Raw genomic sequence first — 20,095 nt, 5'->3', positions numbered from 1 at the left:
CCAGTGCTCCATTCAGTACGTGCCCTCTTTAATACCCATCACCAGGCTAACCCATCCCCCCACCCCCCTCCCCTCTAGAACCCTCAGTTTGTTTCTCAGAGTCCATAGTCTCTCATGGTTCGTCTCCCCCTCCGATATCCCCCCTTCATTTTTCCCTTCCTACTATCTTCTTCTCTTTTTTTAACATATAATGTATTACTTGTTTCAGAGGTACAGGTCTGTGATTCAACAGTCTTACACAATTCACAGCGCTCACCATAGCACATACCCTCCCCAGTGTCTATCACCCAGCTGCCCCATCCCTCCCACCCCCCCACCACTCCAGCAACCCTCAGTTTGTTTCCTGAGATTAAGAATTCCTCGTATCAGTGAGGTCTATGATACATGTCTTTCTCTGACTGACTTATTTCGCTCAGCATAACACCCTCCATTCCATCCACGTTGTTGCAAATGGCAAGATTTTACTAGGAAATTTTTAAAAGATTGCCATCTCATGATTTTAATGGCATAACATAATCTTTGTCCTTAAAGGCAGTGTACCCCGTTGAGAATAGCCAATATTTAGTTTTAATACTGAAAGAGATAGTAGTAATGGAATTCAGCAACTTATTCAGAAAGCTGTGATAGATAGGAGAATACCTATTTTAAGCTGTAATTAACGTATGTCTGTGAAAATAATTTTAACAAATCTCTTAAGTGCTGTCGTAAGGGGAATAATGGTGTTTTGGGTCCTGGTTTGTCTATGAACTAGACCAGGTCTCCCCCACTTTAGATTTAATTGTTGAAAGAAAGGATAAAACTTTAAATGTACTGGAAAAAATATTGTTGATTTTAAAAATTTACTGTAGGGGCGCCTGGGTGTCTCAGTCAGTTGAGCATCCGACTCTTGGTTTCAGCTCCGATCATAATCTCAGGGTGAGATTGAGCCCCGTGTCAGGCTCCACACTAGGCATGGAGCCTGCTTGGGATTCTCTCTGTCTCTTTCCCTCTCCCTCTGCCCCTCCTCACCCCCTTCTAAAAAAATAAATAAATAAAAATAAAATTACTGTAGTCATAAGTGCCTTTATATGCCTACCATTGAATCTTGAGGCCAAAAAGATTGGCATCTTTGCCTGTATGATGATGAAAGATTTTGTTTGATGACAAATATAATAAGGAAATTAAAGATACCAATAATGAACTGGTAGGAATATATTTACAACCACTGTAACAGAGTTAATAGCTATGATACATAATAAGTAGCTACAAGTTAATGACACAGAACTGAATAGAAGAATAAGGAAAACATCTGAGTAATATATTCATAGAGGAAATTTAAATAGTATATATACCTGTGAATGATGCTCAGCCTTACTAAAGGTGAAAGAAATGAGCATATTAAGATTGAAAGAAATGAAATAAAAAAAAATAAGCCTGTGGGGAAACAGACATGTCATGTCAACTGTGGGGGACTTTTATAAAATGACATAACCTTTAGAAGAGCAATTTAGTAATATCTATCAGATTTATAAAATCTCATACTCCTTGACTCAGTTCTAGAATTTTAAATATCAGGAATATTCCCAGTAGTGAGCAGTAAAGTGTATACAAAGTTATTTATTATAGCATGGTTTATAATAGCAAAATAGTGGGATGTAAATGTCCTTCAGTAGGAATTTTTGGTACATTCCCTGGTCAGTTCCCCCTGCCCCTACCAGAATGTTCTCTGTTTTTTTCACTGATGGATGATTTTCTCAGTGCCTACAATAGTGCCTGACACATAATGAATTCTTAATAGATATTTGTTTAATAAATAAATTAATGAATGAATGACAAACAGAATGGAATATTATTTATCTATTGGGGAAAATTATATACTAATACAGACTCTAACTCAGAAATGTTTATGAAAAATTGTGAAATGATGAGAAGTGTCAAAGTAATATTTATGGTATGTTCTTACATTGTAAAGAACAATTTATATATGTATGTAAATGTATCTACTTTAAGAAGTAGCTGACATGAAAAATTTATATATTAATATATGAGTGTATATACTTATAAAAAAGACTAGAAAGATAGATCTCCAATTTTTTTTTACTTTATACACTTCAGCATTTATCCATTTTTTGCAATGTATGAGTCATTTTAATCATTTTCTCCCTGTCCTAAAATTCTCAGATGTTAGAACTATAAATAGCATATTAAAACTGTGGGAATTTAACCAGATCATCTTTTGTCAGGTAAAATATGTCATCTGTTTTCAGGATAGGAGATTATTTTACTAGTGTGTTTTATTACAGGCACTTCAAAGGCACTCAGTTGATCATTGTGGTATAGCAGAATTAAGAATGGAAAGGGTCGTTTCATTCTGTGTCCTTGAAATTTGGAGTCATAGTGTGTGAAAGAATGACCTTTGGAAGAGAAAAAAATATTGCTTGTGAAATGACTTTCCTGTTACCATCTTGGAGCCTGAGATTAGTGTTTCTCTGTAATTTCAACACAAAATGTTTAACATATTGGAAATACTTTGTGAGATGGTAGGAGAAATGTTACTACATCCAATTTATTTCCTATTACTTGTTTCTCTTTCGGTACTGCTCATTTCATTTCATTGTATCCTTAAGATGTAGTAGAAGAAAATGTGTTTAATTTCAATATAAAACTAAGACATAGAATTTAACTAGTAATCTTCTGAGGTGACTAGGGAAAGAAGGTAGAAGAATTATCTACTGAACTATTCACAGAATTGGTTAGGGCAATCAGGTCTCTTCATTTGAAGGCTAGAGGGGTGTGTGTGTGTGTGTGTGTGTGTGTGTGTGTTTTAATTATGGGCTGTGCTGCTTGCAGGGGTTATATGAGAGAATCACCTACGCTGGTATTCTGTGTACTAACTGGTGGCTGTCCAAAGCTTTGGAGTAATGTTTGCATTCAGTTTTGGGCGAGTATCCTGATCTTAGAATTCAGCCTTAATTCTAAGGCTCCTTGAGTTTAGCCTTTATTAGGGCTAAAATTTTGGAAAAATGACAAGATACTTGCATAAGCAAGACACAGAAATATATGTCTTTAACCATGTTTTTCTGATAACAAAAGTAATATGTTTTACTCAGGAAAATCTAGATCTAGAGAAGTTTAAAAAAGAAAATAAAGGACTTGTAACACATAACTGTTACTTAAATTTTGTTATTTCACTCTCATCATTTCTATAAGACTTGTTGAGACACATTTAAAAATCTCTCTATTGGATAGCAAACTAAATAATTAACTGTAGTCTTTAGTTACAATTTCTAAATGAATGAATGCATGTAAAGCAGTTTATAAATTGGAAAAACTGCTATGGCTTTCATAGAATCCCCTGTAAGTGCTGAGAGTTTTTGAACATGCTCAATCTGATAGTTGGTCATTTCACTTTTCTAATTCCTTGAAAGTTGAGATTTAGCACAAAGATGATTTCCTTTCTGATTATGGTTTTTAAAATTAGTTACTTATATCTTTACCTGGAATATATTATGTCTTTTGAATATGAAAAATCTTAATACCTTGTCCATGAAGCTGTATCATATGCAAAATTAGTGCATTTATATTGAAACATACAATATTCTTAGGTATTCTATTGTGAGATAATACCGGATTGGTTATATAGGGATCATTCTCATTAAATGATTTAAGATTCTTAGATAGAAACTAGTATTTCTCCTGTTGTCTTTATAATATCCTGCTAAAGACTTTAATTTTTTTCTACCATGATTGAATGTATCTTAACAAAAAAAAAAATCTTTTCATTCATATTACATTCTAGTATTTGTATTTTAATGAGCTAAGTTTAAAATGAAAAATATAAATGTCTCTTGAGTTTTGTTGATATTGAACAGTTTCAAATATTTCAGGTCTTTAAAGATAGTCATAATGAAAATGAGATACATTTAAGGATGGTTAAAATTTTTAATACAAGGTAAAATCAGGTACAAAAGTTGAGGTGTAATTTTGAATTTTCAGCCATGGTTGTATGCTTCAGCTTCTTCCATGACTTGTCTATCCTAGTTTAACAGGATTTCAAAAATATTCTGAGATATTACTAATTTAAATCTTGCCATTGTTTGTATTTAGAATTGCTTTCACAGGCTAACAAAAATGCAAGAAGTAACTTTTTTTCCTAATTTGATTAACATAATTTTAGAACTATAAAATTGTTGTGAAGGGTTCAAAATGAAATACCCTAATAAGAAAGACAGATTGATGTTTAGGGCCTTTGTAGTCCCCTCCTGCTCCTCCCCCCCCCCCCCCCCCTTTAACTCATACCAAACTTGAAGCTTTCACACTCTTCCTTTGGGCAAATCCCTTAGAAGCAGAATGTTTCAATTTTACACATTTTGTGTCAATTTTCCAGACAGAAAAACAGCCTCTAGACATTAGACGTTTTTCTACGGAAAGGCAGTTTCCTTAGTTTTATTTGATTACTATAAGTTAAGGTTCCTGCTGATCACTTAGACTGTTAGTGGTTACTTGACTATTTGACAAAAAACATTTCCTTTCCTTTATTTAACCTTTGACTTTTGAATGTAAAAGTTTTATCAGCTCTATAGTGGAAGCACAAGTGTGGGGGAGGTCTTCTTACTGCCACAAAGTGGATTCATGACTTTGTATGTACTCTGTTTTGCCTTATGTCTTTACAAAAAATTAAGAAAATAGTCTTATAATTAAACTTTGAAGAATCTCTTGCCTTTTTAAAAAACAATTGGTCTTAATGTTTTACATTTATATATGTTTGCAAGACTATAAGGGTCACAGTTATTCTTTGTTAAAGAAATGACATGTTCAGTTTTATAAGATTCAGGTAAAATAAATTAAGTCATTAGAGTATGTTGAGTACATTTTTTTACCTTTCTAGGATTTTTGTGGTTGGTTGTAAGAAGACAAATTTTGACTGTCTTGGGGTCTATAAAATTTAGTGAAAAAAAATTTTAACTTATTGATAATTAATCAGTTTAAGGGCTTATATGTTAGTTAGAAATAGCTTTGAACATATATTGTTTGAAAATTATCTAAAAAGCCACAAAAATAAAAACATGAGAATAACATTTCTTACCCAGCGAGGTAAGCTTATATAATTTATAATGTTTTATAAATCTATAACATTTATAATATATATGTTATTTTTGCCACACATTTTGTCTTTAAAGTTTACAATGGAATCTTGTTAAAATATTTGAATTATTGACTACTTGTATACTCCAAACCATTTTCTTTGTCATATAAAAGAATGAGCAGGACTTCCTGTTGAGTAGTTCCTCCATGTCAAAGATTGTGAATTCAGTTACTTACAGGGACCAGGAAGGGATTCAAATGAGATATATAGGTCTGACAATTAGAAGTTGGGGTTAGTGTGGTGATCCAGGTAGGACGTGCCATATCCAAAGACAGAAGCCATTACTCAGCTCTAGGTACTTGTTACAGAGTGAAAAATGTGTGACCAGTATTGCCAGTTCTTTTGATTTTTAAGAGGAGCAAAAAATCCGGATTTTTAAGTGAATTATCTCAGATTTAGAAGTTGGCAACTTATTCAATTAAACAAGGGGGTGTTGACTAAACAAAATATGCCCATGGGCTAGAGATAGTCTGCAAGTAGCCAGTTTGCACACTCTACTCTAGATGCTATTGTTTATTAGCAACAGAAAATGTCCCAGCTTCCCTGACATTTCTAGGAGCACAACTAGGTTATAGAATAGCTCCACTTTGATATGTGATGGTTTGTTAAGAAATGTGAATGATATGTAGTCTTCAGAAGGAGCTGTTATCACCAAGAATCAGTACATGTTCACAAAGTACATGTTGTGTGTAACTAAAGTCAGTTCTTTATGACACTGGTGTGTCAGGCAGTGTTGTAGAAATTTGAATCTGTTCTGCTTCCTCTCATAAACAAATTATATAGAGAGAAAAATATTGGCTAGACAATAGATAATGAAGTTATGAGTCCTCTTAGTGGTTAAAGTGTCATACTTAGATTTTTGGTAAATAGACATGATTTTTGGGAGGGATCTTGTACCATATTCAGGCCATGTCCTTTTATCCACAGTGATGAATATAGAAGCAGTACTAAAATCTACAGTTGGAAGGAATTACCAATACATTAGATGAAAGAATTAAACAGATCTTTATCTGCTGAAAAATTTGCCCATATGAGCAAAATATAATTTAAAAGGCATAAAGATAATGCTCTGAACATTAGTTAGATAAACAAATTTTGGAAGATAGAATTTGCTTCAGTGGATAGAAATTATAAGTAGACTGATTTAAGATTAAACCAGAATATATTTTGTCATAGTTTATTTAGCTGCCTGAAAATGGTCATTGGACATGTTTATTCAAAGACTGGATATTATAGAACTGCATGGCTGCATTGGGTAATGGGCCATTTACAGTGGACCCCTGAGCAAATATTGCTCAGTCAGATTGACCAGAGTTCTAATCCAGGCTTGCCATCTGGCAGCTTTGTGACCCTGGATAAGTTGTTTTACTTTAGTCAATTATACATTATGGCATTATTTTAATAATTAAATGAGATAATACATACAAAGTACCTAGCATGTTTTCATACACATAGTTAGTGCTTAAGAAGTTTTATTCCCTATTCTTCCAATTATCTTAACATATAGAGTCTTATTCTTAGATTTTGCTCTGTACTCCCTAGATGGACATAGAATTGACTAGTGAGTCACATTGCCCAAATAGAAATAACAGAGCATCATGGAGCCTTAGAGATGACTATGAGAAATATGCCAAGTGTAAACTTTGTTGCCGTAGTTTTTAAAAAAATAATGTTAGTCTGGGCACCTGGGTAGCTCAGTTGGTTAAGCGACTGCCTTCGGCTCGGGTCATGATCCTGGAGTCCCGGGATTGAGTCCCACATCAAGCTCCCTGCTCAGCAGGGAGTCTGCTTCTCCCTGTGACTCTTCCCCCTCTCATGCTCTCTCTCTATCATTCTCTCTCTCTCAATAAACAAATAAAAAATAATGTTAGTCTGATTTATAGATGAAATCATATTAGAGGTAGTTATAAAACATCACAGTGTCTAGCAGTGCTATAAACATAATAGAGTTGAGTGTTGAATTTGATGATTAAGAAAATGACTATGAGAACAAAATCTAGCATATCTTGAATCAAGAACAAACATAGCCTGGTACCAGGATGAAATTCAGCCAGAGTTGGTATTCTTTTTTTTTTTTTTTTTTTTTTTTTTAAAGATTTTATTTATTTATTTGACAGAGAGAGACACAGCGAGAGAGGGAGCACAAGCAGGGGGAGTGGGAGAGGGAGAAGCAGGCTTCCCGCCGAGCAGGGAGCCCGATGCGGGGCTCGATCCCAGGACCCTGGGATCATGACCTGAGCCGAAGGCAGACGCTTAACGACTGAGCCACCCAGGCGCCCCCAGAGTTGGTATTCTTGAAGATTACAAAAAATAGCAGTAATTATATAGATAACAAAACATTTTGCACAAATAAGAACTATTAAATTTTGAGAAGTGACCTGTATATTAATTATTTAATTCAATCTGTTTTATTTTCAAAAACAGTTAAATAATCTTACAGATAAATTGTATTTATATAAGTTAGCTTTTATAAAAATTGTTTCAGTTAATCCTCACAATTTGAAAGAAAATTGAGAGGGGAAGATAACTAATGAAAACTAATAATGTAAAGATGAGAAAACCAGAACACCAAAAAGAGTATTTGTGCTGTTGGTGGGAATGCAAACTGGTGCACCACTGTGGAGAATAGTATGGGGATTCCTCAAAAAGTTAAAAATAGAACTACTCCATGATCCAGCAGTCACACTACTGGGTATTTATCCAAAGAATACCAGAACACTGATTCAAAGGGATACACACACTTCTATGTTTATAGCAGCAATTTTTCTAATAGCCAGGATATGGAAGCAGCCCAAGTGTCCATCGATAGATGAATGGATAAAGATGTGGTATATATAATGGAATATTATTCAGCTATAAAAAAGTCTGAACTCTTGCCATTTGCAACGACATGGATGGAGCTAGAGAGTATAATGCTAAGTGAAATAAGCCAAAGACAAATATCATATGATTTCACTCATATGTGGAATTTAAGAAACAAAGCAAACAGTAAAGGGAAAAAAATAAGAGAGAGAGAGGGAGAAAAACACAAAGCAAGAAATAGACTCTTAATTACAGAGAACAATCTGATGTTACCAGAGGGGAGGGTGGTTGGGGGTTGGATTAAATTGTAATGCGGATTAAGGAGTGTACTTGTGATGAGTACTGGGTGATGTATGGAACTCTTGATTTACTGTATTGTACACCTGAAGCTAATATAACACTGTATGTTAACTAACTGGAATTAAAATAAAAACTTAAAAAAAGACAAAAAGAGTGTTAAGGTATTTTGTGTAGAAAAAGATCATCTCACTTAGTAATAACTTATGAGATAATTATGAGGTGTTTATTATAATTTTTATTTTTATAGTGGTCCAAGAAAGAAGAATTAAGGTTAAAAAGGCTTCGCATTATTTGAGTAAGATGGAAATGACAATGTAGGGATTAACAGGTAGACATGCAACCATTTAAAATCAATAAATTTTGCTTTATCTAGAAATTCTTGAGAGCAAGACAGAAATAGACCAGCATGCTCCTTGAATAGATTAGATCTCATCTTATGTGAACATACAGATCTGAACTACATGACATACTGAAATTTTCCTGAAATAACACTTTCTTCAGGCCATTAAAAGTTGAAATATGAATATGAAATGCTTGCAAATGAAAGAAATGGCACTCTGTCCAATGAACTGTAGTGTGTCTTAGTAGAAGGACATTCTCCATGGAAATTATTTCATTGAGTTATAATGAGTGTAGAAAATAAGATATGGTAATTGGCATGGTATTGAGTTGAAAATTTAAAAATAGTATTAGTAATCTTTTTCTTTTTTTTGTGAGAGGTATATAGTAGAATAGCTATCTAAGCACTAGAGTTAAAGAGTTGAATCATTTAAATATGAAAGTTGAGAATACCAGTACTAACTTCTGGTTAGTTAGTATTAGGCTGTAGACTGGTTGCTCTTTAAGCCTTTGTACAATTTATTCTTAGATTTAATTGTTCTTCCATGGGATTAGATTTGTCTCCTATTATAGTGTTCACTCTCTCATTTTGTCAAAGCCATCCTTTAGTAGTTTCCCCAAAATAGTACAAAAGTGGTAAAGTTTTGAGTCCTAGCATGACTGAAAATGTTGTTAATCTAGCTCCATACTTGATTGGTATTTTCTCTGGGCAAAAGGATTTAACCTCTGCATTTTGAAGGCATAATCTTCTCACTTTCTGGGATTGCTGTTGAGAGGTTCAGTGGCATTTTGAACTTAATGCCTTTGTATGTTACCTGTTTTTTCTCTTTGGAAATTCTTAGGTGCTTTTCTGTCCCCTATACTGGAATTTCACTGTGATATTCATTTATTTTATAGTTCACCCAGTGGCACTCTCAATGTGGACATTCATATCTAAAGTTCTGGGAATTTTTCCAGTAACTTTTAAAAAGAAATTTTCATTCCCATTTTCCCTCTTTTCTTTCTTTTTGGAACTACTGTTAGTCAGCTACATAATTGTTGAGATTGATGCCTGGTATTTTAATATTTATTCTCCTATTGTCCATTGGTTTATCTCTTTATTCTAGTTGCTAGGAGATATTCTTGATTTAGTTTCTAATCTTTCTATCAATTTTAATTTTTTTCAACTTTTATATTTTGAATGTCTAAAAGTTCTTTCTTGTCTAAAATATTTTTCACCTTTTTTTTTCAGATTTCATTTTATTTAATAGTATCCTGTTCTTTATTCAGTTCCCAAGAATATTAATGATAACTTTGTAGAGTTCTCATCTGTTGCTTGTATTGTCTGTGTTTATTTGGAGTTCCTTTTATGTTTGTATTCATGTATATATATTTTCTCAAATATCTGGTGGTTGGACTCTTCATTTATATTTAAGATAGAGGCACTAAACTGAATTAGAAACTTTTTATGTGCAGTGGTGGATTTCATTCCAAGAAAGTAGGACCTCTGAGGGGTTTTTTTTTTTTTTCTTTGAGAGATTCCCAGATCAGTGTTTCCAGATCCTTGGGGGGGGGGGGGGGGAGGGTGTATGCAAATATACTGGCTACTGGTCATTTTCCCTTCTATTGGCACCTAGGTTTTGGTGTTCTATCTTTTGCTAAGTCAGTTATCATTCTTTGTTTCCTTTTCATCTCTATGAAACCATTCACCTGTGTTGCTCTCTATTGCTTTTTTCTTCATTTCTCTTGTCCTTATTAATTTATACCCTTTTTATTCATTTACTGTCATTTTAGTGCTATTTCCAAAGGGCATAGAGATAAATGGATGTCTTTGATATGCTAGATTTAACCAGAAGTTAGTAGATATTTTAAAATATCACAGGAATCTTTTATATCATTACTTAGTATTTATAATTATTATTTTAAAGAACTCTGTAACAATTCTGCTGAATACAGATACTGTGCTTTACCCAACTGTTCTTCTGTTGTGACTTTAGGTTACTCTTGAATCAAAAAGCATCTTTCATAGCCATTAATAAATCAGACATTATGTGAAAAAATGCAGATAGAATGTTGTTTTTCTAAGCTCTATTCATTGATTTTTAAATTTTAAATCTGTTATATACATTTACTCTTGTCAAAATACAGTTATGTAGTAAAAGCATTACACTGTTTTCTCTTAGAAAGTAACCTGTTGTAATTCTTAGAAAAAAAATGAATATTTGTTGATACTTAACTACACTGGTGTTTTTGTGGTTTACTATACTTCTATGTGAAAAGCATACATTTTAATAAACAATTAAACCTTTGGATAGATTTTAAATATACTGATACCTTAATTTGTTAATAAAGAGTATGGATTTTTGGGGTATAATTGAATTTTAGACTTAGTATTTTGCTTTCATAAAAATTAGTTATATTTGTATCTAGTAAAATAAATCAAAATGAATTTTCAGTTATATATATTTTTACAATATTTAAATAGGCTTTCTGTTATTTATATTGATGTTTACTTTGAAATTTATCATCCTACTTGAACATCAGTTTCAAAATAATTGAATAATTAGGCACATAATTCTATTGTATTATATACTCACTTCAGTAATCATTAATAACAAGATTGTATCTTTATTTTAAAAGCTTTTTAAAATTAGTTTTTATTTTGTGTTATATTTTATTACAGTGGTTAGCTTTCATTCTATGAGTGCTTTTGGTACATTCATACCATGCATACCATGATATAGGATTAAATAATTTTACTGCAGACAAAACAGAAGTGTGTAGTGCATAACTTTTATAATAGAACTTTGGGTCATCATTATGTTGTGAAAACTAGTAATAAATAATATGTAAAATTTTACTGTAACAGTAAGGAGAACATGGGTATAGTTCTTCTCTGCCATCCAGGATTAAGTTTGAAATAATACAGATTTAATGTTTGTCATCTCTTTTCTTGACTCTAAATAATATATACATATACATTTTTTAAAGGTTTTTTTTTGTTGTTGTTGTTTTTGTTTTTTGTTTTTACAGTTACCTGCCATGGTTTGAAGTATATTACAAGCTTCTTAATACTCTGGCAGATTACTTGGCTAAGGAACTGGTAAGCTATGTTTTTTTCCCCAATTTTTTCTAATGTTGTAAAATACACATAACATAAAGTTTACCATTTTAACTATCCTGAAGTGTACAGCTCTGTGTCATTAAGCACATTCACGTTGTTCTGTGCCACCATCAGCATGATCATCTCTAGAACTTTTCTGTCTTCCCAAACTGAAACTCTGTGCCCCACTGAACAACTTTCCTTTCTCCTCCCCTGAGTCCCTGGCAACAATCATTGTATTTTTGGCCTGCATGAATTTGACTGTGTACCTCATGTAAGTAGAATCATATAATACTTGTTCTTCTGTGACTAGCTTATTTCCCTTAGCACATTTTCTGGGTTCATCCATGTTGTAGCAGGTGTTAGAATTTCTTTCTTTTTTAAGGCTGAATAAAATTTCATTGTATGTGCTCACCACATTTTATTGATCTGTTCATCTATAGATGAACAATTGGGCTGCTTCTACCTTTTGGCTGTTGTGGACAGTGCTGTTAGGAACATGGGTGTACAAATATCTGTTTGAGTCTCTGTATTCAGTTCTTTTGAGTATATACCCAGAAGTGGAATTGCTGAATAATATGGTAATTCTGTGTTTAATTTTTTAGAGGACTGCCATAATATTTTTCACATCGTGTCACCATTTTACTTTCCCAGCAGCAACACACAAGGTTCCAATTTCCCTACATCCTCCCCAACACCTGCTATTTTCTGTTTTGTTTTTGTTTTATTGAAGTATTATTTACATACAGTATATTAATTTCAGGTGTACAGCATAATAATTTGACATTTGTGTACATTGTGAAATATTATTACAGTAACTCTAGTTAGCATCTGTCATTACCAGCTATACAAAGTTACAGATTTTGTGTGTGTGTGAAATGGGAACTTTTAAGATTTACTTTCTTAGTATCTTTCAAATTTGCAACAATATTATTGACTATAGTCACCATGCTGTACATTATATGCCCTTCACTTATTTATGTTGTAGGTGGAAGTTTGTACCTCTTGATGCCTTCACCCATTTCACCCATCCCCCAACTTTTTCCACTCCAACAACCATCAATCTAATCTGTTCTCTGTATCTATGAGTTTTACTTTGTTTTGTTTTATTTTGTCTGTTTGCTTTGTTTTTTAGATTCCACATGTAAGTCAAATCATATGGTGTTTGTCTTGCTCTGACTTATTTCACTTAGCATAAGTGCCCTCAGGGTCCAATTATGTTGTCACAAATGGAGAGATTTTGTTCATTTTTAATGGCTGAATAGTATTCCACTGTGTGTGTGTGTGTGTGTGTGTGTGTGTGTGTGTGTGTGTACACTACCTCTTTATCCATTCATCCATTGATGGACACTTAAGTTGTTTCCATTTCTTGGCTATTGTAAATCATGCCTCACTGGACATAGAGGTGCATGTATATTTTCAAATTAGTGTTCTTTTGTTCTTCAGATAAATATCCAGAGATGGAGTTGCTGGATCACATAGCAGTTCTAGTTTTGGTTTTTTGAGGAACCTCCAAACGGTTTTCTGTAGTGGCCGCACCAGTTTACATTTTTAGCCGTAGTGCACAAGGGTACACATCCTTTTCTCATCCTTGCCTATACTTGTTATTTCTTGTCCTTTTTGCAGTAACCATTATGATAGGTGTAAGGTGATAACTCATTGTGCTTTTGATTTGCACTTCCCTAATGATTAATGATGTTGAGCATCTTTTCATGTGCCTATTGGCAATTTGTATGTGTTCTTTGGAAAGATGTCTATTCAAATCTTCAGCCCATTTTTAAATCATTGCTTATTTTTTTGTTATTGAGTTGTATGAGTTCTTTATGTATTTTGGATATTAAACCCTTATTGGATGCATGATTTGCAAATATCTTCTATTCAGTATATTACCTTTTAATTTTTGTGATGGTTTCTTTTACTGTGCTTTTTAGTTTGATGTAGTCTCATTTTCTTACTTTCTTTTTTCTTTTTTTTTTTTGCTTTTGTTGCCATTGACTCTGAAGTCAGTTCCAAAAATTATCTCCAAGACCCATGTCAAGGAGCTTACTGCATATGTTTTCTTTTAGGAGTTTTATAGTTTCTGCTCTTATATTCATGTCTTTAACCAATTTTGGGTTCATTTTTATGTGTGGTACAAGATAGTGGTCTAATTTCATTCTTTTGCATATGACTGTCCAGTTTTCCCAACACCATTTATTAAAGAGAATGTCCTTTTTCCATATTCTTGCCTCCTTTGTGATAAATTAATGACCATGTATGTGTGGCTCTCTGTTCCTTCCCATTGATTTTTGTCTGGTTTTTTTGCCAGTAGCATACTGTTTTGATTACTGTATCTTGGTAATATAGTTTGAAATCAGGAGCATGATGCCTTTAGCTTTGTTGTTCTTTCTCAAGATTCCTTTGGCTATATGGGATCTTTTGTGTTCCATACAAATTTTTGAATTATTTGTTCTAATTCTGTGAAAAATGACATTAGAACATTGATAGGGACTATATTGAATCTGTAGATAAAATGGGTAAAATGGATATTTTAACGTGGTCTTTTAATCCACAAGACCAGATTATCTTTCCATTTATAGTGTCTTATTCAATTTCTTTCATCAATGTCTTATAGTTTTTAATGTATAGGTCTTAAACCTTCTTGGTTAAAATTTTTCCTAGGTATTTTATTCTTTTGATGCAATTATAAATGGGATTGTTTTCTTGATTTCTCTTTCTGATAGTTCACTGTTAGTATAGAAACACAACATATTTTTATATATTGATTTTGTATCCTGCAGCTTTGCTAAATTTGTTTATTAGTTCTAACAGGTTTTTTTTTTGGTGGCATCTATAGGGTTTTCTCTCTATATAGAAAATCATGTCATCTACAAATAGTGACAGTTTTACTTCTTCCTTTCCAACTTGAATGTCTCTTATTTCTTTTTCCTGCCTACTTGTTCTAGCTAGTACTTTGAATACTATTTTGAATAAAAGTGGTGAGAGTGGGCATACTTGTCTTAGTCCTGATCTTAAAGGAAAACTTTCAGCTTTTTACTGTTGGTATGATATTAGCTGTGGACTTGTCATATATGGCCTTCATTATATTGAGGTACATTCTGTCTATACCCACTTTGTTGAAAGTTTTTGTCATAAATGGTTGTTGAATTTTGTCAGATGCTTTTTCTGCATCTATTGAGATGATCATATGATTTTTATCTTTCATTTTGTCAATGTGGTATATCACATTGATTGATTTGCAGATGTTAAACCATCCTTGCATCCCTAGAATAAATCCCAAATGATTATGGTGGATCGTCCTCTTAATGTACTGTTGAATTTGATTTGCTTATATTTTGTTGAGGATTTTTGCATCTCTGTTTATCAGGGATATTGGCTTGTAATTTTCTTTTTTGTGTTGTTTTTGCTTGGTGTTGGTATCAGGGTAATATTGACCTCATAAAATGAGTTTGGGAGCATTCCCTCCTTTTCAGTTATTTGGAGAGTTCAAGGAGGATTGATATTAAATCTTCTTTGAATGTTTGGTATAATTCACATGAGTAACCATCTGGTCTTGGACTTTTGTTTGTTGGAGTTTTTGATTACTCAGTCTTCTTACTAGTAATCAGTCTATTTAGATTTTCTACTTCTTCATGATTCAGTCTTGGAAGACTGTAAATTTATAGGAATTTATCGATTCCTTCTAAGTTGTTGAATTTGTTGGCATAAAATTGTTTTAAGTAATCTCTTATGATCATTTATATATTCCTTAGGTGTAAGTTGTATCTTCTTTTATTTTTGATTTTATTTATTTGAGAACGCTTTCTTTTTTTCCTTGTAAGTCTAGCTAAAGTTTGTCAATTTTGTTTCTATTTTTAAAGAACCAACTCTTAGTTTCACTGATCTTTTCTATCACTTTTTTAGTCCCTATTTCATTTATATGTGCTCTGATGTTTATTATTTCCTCCCTTCTACTAAGTTGGGGCTTCATTTGTTGTTTTCTTAGGTTTTTTTAGGTGCAAAGTTAGTTTGTATACTTGATATATTTCATGTTTCATGTGGTAGGTTTATATCACTATAAACTTTAAAACTATTTTGCTACATCCTGTAGATTTTGGTGTGTTGTATTTTCATTTGTTTCAAGGTATTTTTTTAATTTCTTTTTTTTATTTCTTCATTGAACCATTGGTCGTTCAGTAGTATGTTGTTTAATCTCCATATATTTGTGATTTTTCCAGTTTTCTTCTTGTAATTGACATCTAGTTTTGTACCATTTTGGTTGGAATAGATGTTTGATGTGGTTTTCTTGAATATATTGAGACGTGTTTTGTAGCCTAACATATGAAATATCCTGGAGATTGTTTCATGTACACTTGAAAAGAATGTGTATTCTGCTCTTTGGGGATATAATGTTCTTTATATATATATAGCCCGTCTGATCTAATGTGTCTCTTAAGGCCAGTGTTTCCTTATTGATTTCCTGTTTGGCTGATCTATTCTTTGATGTAACTGGGGTATTAATGTCTCCTGCTATTATTGTACTGCTGTCAATTTCTCTCTTTACAAATCTTATATCTTCTTGCTGGATTGACCCCTTTGTCATTATGTAATGCCCATCTTTGTCTTTTATTATATTCTTTGTTTCAAAGCCTATTTTGTCTAAGTATAGCTACCGCACTTTCTTTTGGTTTCCTTTTTTCATGAAATATCTTTTTCCATTCCTTCACTTCCAGTCTGTGTGTGTTATTACATATGATGTGAGTCTCTTGTAGGCAGCATACAGATAAGCCTAGTTTTTTTTTCTTTAATTATTTAGCCACTTTGTACTTCTTGATTGGAGAATTTATTCCATTTACATTTAAAGTAATTATATATACTTATGTAATTATTGCCATTTTGTTTGTTTTCTGGCTGTTCTGTAGTTCTTCTCTGTTTTGGTCTTCTCTTGCTTTCTTCCTTGTTGATTTGATGGATTTATATTGCTGTATACTTCGATTCCTTTTTCATTTTCTTTTGTGAATCTACTATAGGGTTTTACTTTGTGGTTACGATGAGGCTTACATATAACAGCTTATATACATATACGTATTTTAAGTTGATAGCAACTTAAGTTTGAATGCATTTTAAAACTAAATTTTTACCTGCCTCCCCATAAAAACATGTTTTAGTTTTGATTTTTTTAGTGAGAGAGAGAGAATGCATGTGGGGAGGGGCAGAGAGAAAGAGAATCGTAAGCAGGCTCCACACTCAGTGCACATGAAGCCTGACGCAGGGCTTGATCTCTTGACTCTGAGATTATGACCTGAGCCAAAATCAAGAGTCAGACATTTAGCCAACTGAGCCACCCTGGTGCCCCCATATTTTATGCTTTTGATGTCAGTTTTAAATCTTTTTATTTTATATATCCCTTAACTAATTATTGTGGTTATAGTTATTTTCACTACTGTTGCCTTTTAATCTTCATACTAGTTTTATAAGTGTTTAATCTACTACCTTCACAGTGTATTTACCAATGAGATTTTTACTCTCATCCGTTTTCTTAATAATTATACCCTTTCTTTTCAGCTTAGAGAAATCTCTTTAATATTTTTTGTAGGGCCAAGTTAGTGGTGTTGAATTCCTTTAGCTTTTGTTTGTCTTTATCTCTACTTCTAACTTGAGTGAAAACTTGCCAGGTAAAGTGTTCTTGGTTGGAAGTTTGTTTTTCCCCAGCCCTTTGAATGTGTCATGCCATTTTCTTCTGGCCTGCAAAGTTTCTGCTGAGAAATCTGCTGATAGCATTATGGGGGTTCCTTTGTAACAAGTTGTTTTTCTCTTGCTGCTTTTCAGATTCTCTAAATTTTGATAGTTTAATTATGTTTCTTGGTATGCATCTTTTTAGGTTCATCTTGTTTGGAAGTCTCTGGGCTTCCTGGGTCTGGATATGTGTTTTCTTTCCCAGGTTAGGGACGTTTTCAGCTATTATTTTTTCAAATAAGTTTCAAATAAGTTTTCTGTCCCCTATAATATAGATGTTATTCTGCTTGATATTGTCCACAGGTCCTTTAAGCTATCTTTACTTTTTAAAATTATTTTTTTTGTTTTGCTGATTTGTTTGGGTGAGTTCCACTGCCCTGTCTTCCAGATCACTGATTATGGTCTGCTGTTGAACCTCTCTAGTGTATTTTTCAGTTTAGTTATTGTTCTGTGACTTCTATTTGGTACTTTCTTATATTTTCTCTTTTTGAAATTCTTGCTGTGTTCATCCACTGTTCTCCTAATTTCAGTGAGTAACCATTACTTTGAGCTCTTTATCAGGTAAATTACTCATCTCCACTTCTTGTAGGTTTTTTTTTTCTGGAGCTTTATCTTGTTCTTTCATTTGGAATATAAATTTCTGTTTCCTCATTTTGGTTGGCTTTCTATTCTATGCATTAGATGAAATAGCTGTCTCTCTCATTCTTGAAAGAATGACCTTGTGTGGATGAACCTTATCATACAACCCTTCCCTAGCTCTTAGTTGTCTCTTGAACCTTTGTGATTGTCTAAGCAGCCTGATTTATTATTGATAGCTCCTAGTTGTTGAGATAGTGCCACATTCTCTGAATGTTCCAGAGGGAGGGATCTATCAGCCCCTAGTTTCAGGCAGCAGCTTTAAAGGTATGTGAATAGTTTTGCAGGACAGTAGTCAGAAAGACTGCTGATCTTCAGAACAGTCTGGAGGCATACTCTCGGTGACAGTGGCAAAGAGTGTGGCTTCACACAAGTGTATGAACTCCTTTCAGGGAGGTACTGGTGAGCTGCAGCAAGGCCAAGGAAGAGTGCAAAGATGATATCCCCTGGCCTATGTTCACTGAGAGTACATTGATAGCCTCTAGATGTGTGGTAATCCTAAAGTGTGCCCCTCAGTAGAAGCTCCAGGATAAGTAAATAGGAAGACTGTGTTTCCTTCTGCTGTTTGTAGTGCCCTGGGGGTGGTAGCCTGCCAATAACTTTCTCTTCTATTATTTCAGACCTGTGGGGCCCAGAAACATAATTCTCCCTGGCCACCAGAGCCAGGTGTTCAAGGGGCATCCCCTGTGTAGGCTGTGAATTCCTGCTGGCTCTGGTGGGGCTGCAGGGATGGTACAGGGCCAGGATGTCCCCACCACTAGAAAGGTAGAGGGAGAAAGCAGAAATGACACCCACCAGCACCTCTAATCTGGAGAGAGTTTAAATAAGCTCCTCCTCCTCTGGCAGATGCTTTAAGATTAGCAAATGAGTCTCCTTCATGTAGGTCCAGGTGCTCTTCATACTGCTGCTTTTGTGCTTGGTCCTGAGGCAGGTGGGTCTGCATGAGTTCTTTAAGAGTAGAGTAGAAGCTCTATTCCCTACAACTCTTTGTTCTCTCGATGTAAGCCCTGTTGGTTTTCAAATCCAGACATTTGGGGAGCTCATCTCTCTGGTGCAGGTCTGAAGAGTTGAGGTGCCTGGTTTGTGTCACAAGCCCCTTGCTTATCAGGGAGAAACTCCTTGAGATCCCTCCTGATTGTTGGTCACCACATGGTGGATGGGATTTTGGATGAGACCATATCTCTCTCTCTTCTACATTTCTCAATGTGGTTCTTTTATACTTTGTTGTGCAGGAGCTATTTAGCTAGTTTTCAGGTATTTTTCTGAGGGAATTATTTCATATGTAGCTGTAGATTTGCTGTGTCCATAGGAGGAGGTGAAATCAGGACTTATTCTGCCCTCTTGAAATGCCTCCTTGTTTTGTTTTTATTATAGCCATTCTAATGGGTATGAAGTGGTATATCACTGTGGTTTTGATGTGTATTTCTTTAATGAATTGTGATATAGAGTGTATCCATGTGCTTATTGGTCATTTAATTTTCTTATTTGGAAAAATACCTGTTGAAGTTCTTTGCCCATTTTTAAGCATGTTTTGTTGTTGAGTAGCAGGAGTTCTTTATATATTCAGATATTAATCCCTTATTAGATATATGATTTGTAGATATTTTCTTCAATTCCATAGGTTGCCTTTTTACTTTGTTGATTGTGTCCTTTGATCCACAAAAGTTTCTAATTTTCATGAAGTCCAATTATGTATTTTTTCTTTTGTTGCTTATGCTTTCAGTGTAATGTCAAGAAATTACAAATTCAATGTCATGATGCTTTTCCCGTATGTTTTCTTCTAAGAATTTTAGTTTTAGCTCTTACATTTAGGTTTTTATCTTTTTTTTTTCTTAAAAATAAAAATGAAAATGCTGAAGTGTGCTTTTGAATTAATCAACTTCTCTAGGATGATATTTGTAAAATTTTCCCCTTAATTATCGTTTGATGTTTTTTACAAGAACTAATTTACTAAGATATGAGCTGTGCTATTTGATATAATTTAATTCAAATAAAAGTTTCTAAAAAATTTTTAATGATTACCTGTGATTTTCTAATTTTTAAATTCAGGGTATATTTTCCATCCTTTTGTTATCTTTTTAAATTCTCATTCAAGG

General features: G+C 33.5%; 1 protein-coding gene across 11 annotated transcripts in view; it reads left to right on the top strand.

Annotated features, from left to right (window-relative positions):
- The window catches only part of DENND1B (DENN domain containing 1B), a 265,783-nt gene that overhangs the window by 103,053 nt on the left and 142,635 nt on the right, over positions 1 to 20,095 (top strand). For all 11 annotated transcript variants that reach the window (XM_078078238.1, XM_078078240.1, XM_078078234.1 and 8 more), the window contains one exon: positions 11,579 to 11,648. In XM_078078238.1, the coding sequence (XP_077934364.1) occupies positions 11,579 to 11,648 (70 nt within the window). The remainder of the gene's footprint in view (positions 1 to 11,578; positions 11,649 to 20,095) is intronic.

The sequence above is a fragment of the Halichoerus grypus genome, chromosome 7 (assembly GCF_964656455.1).
Source record: "Halichoerus grypus chromosome 7, mHalGry1.hap1.1, whole genome shotgun sequence".
In the NCBI taxonomy this organism is placed as follows: domain Eukaryota; kingdom Metazoa; phylum Chordata; class Mammalia; order Carnivora; family Phocidae; genus Halichoerus; species Halichoerus grypus.
The sequence above is the reverse complement of the archived record's forward strand: the minus strand, read 5'-3'. Positions and strand labels throughout refer to the sequence as shown.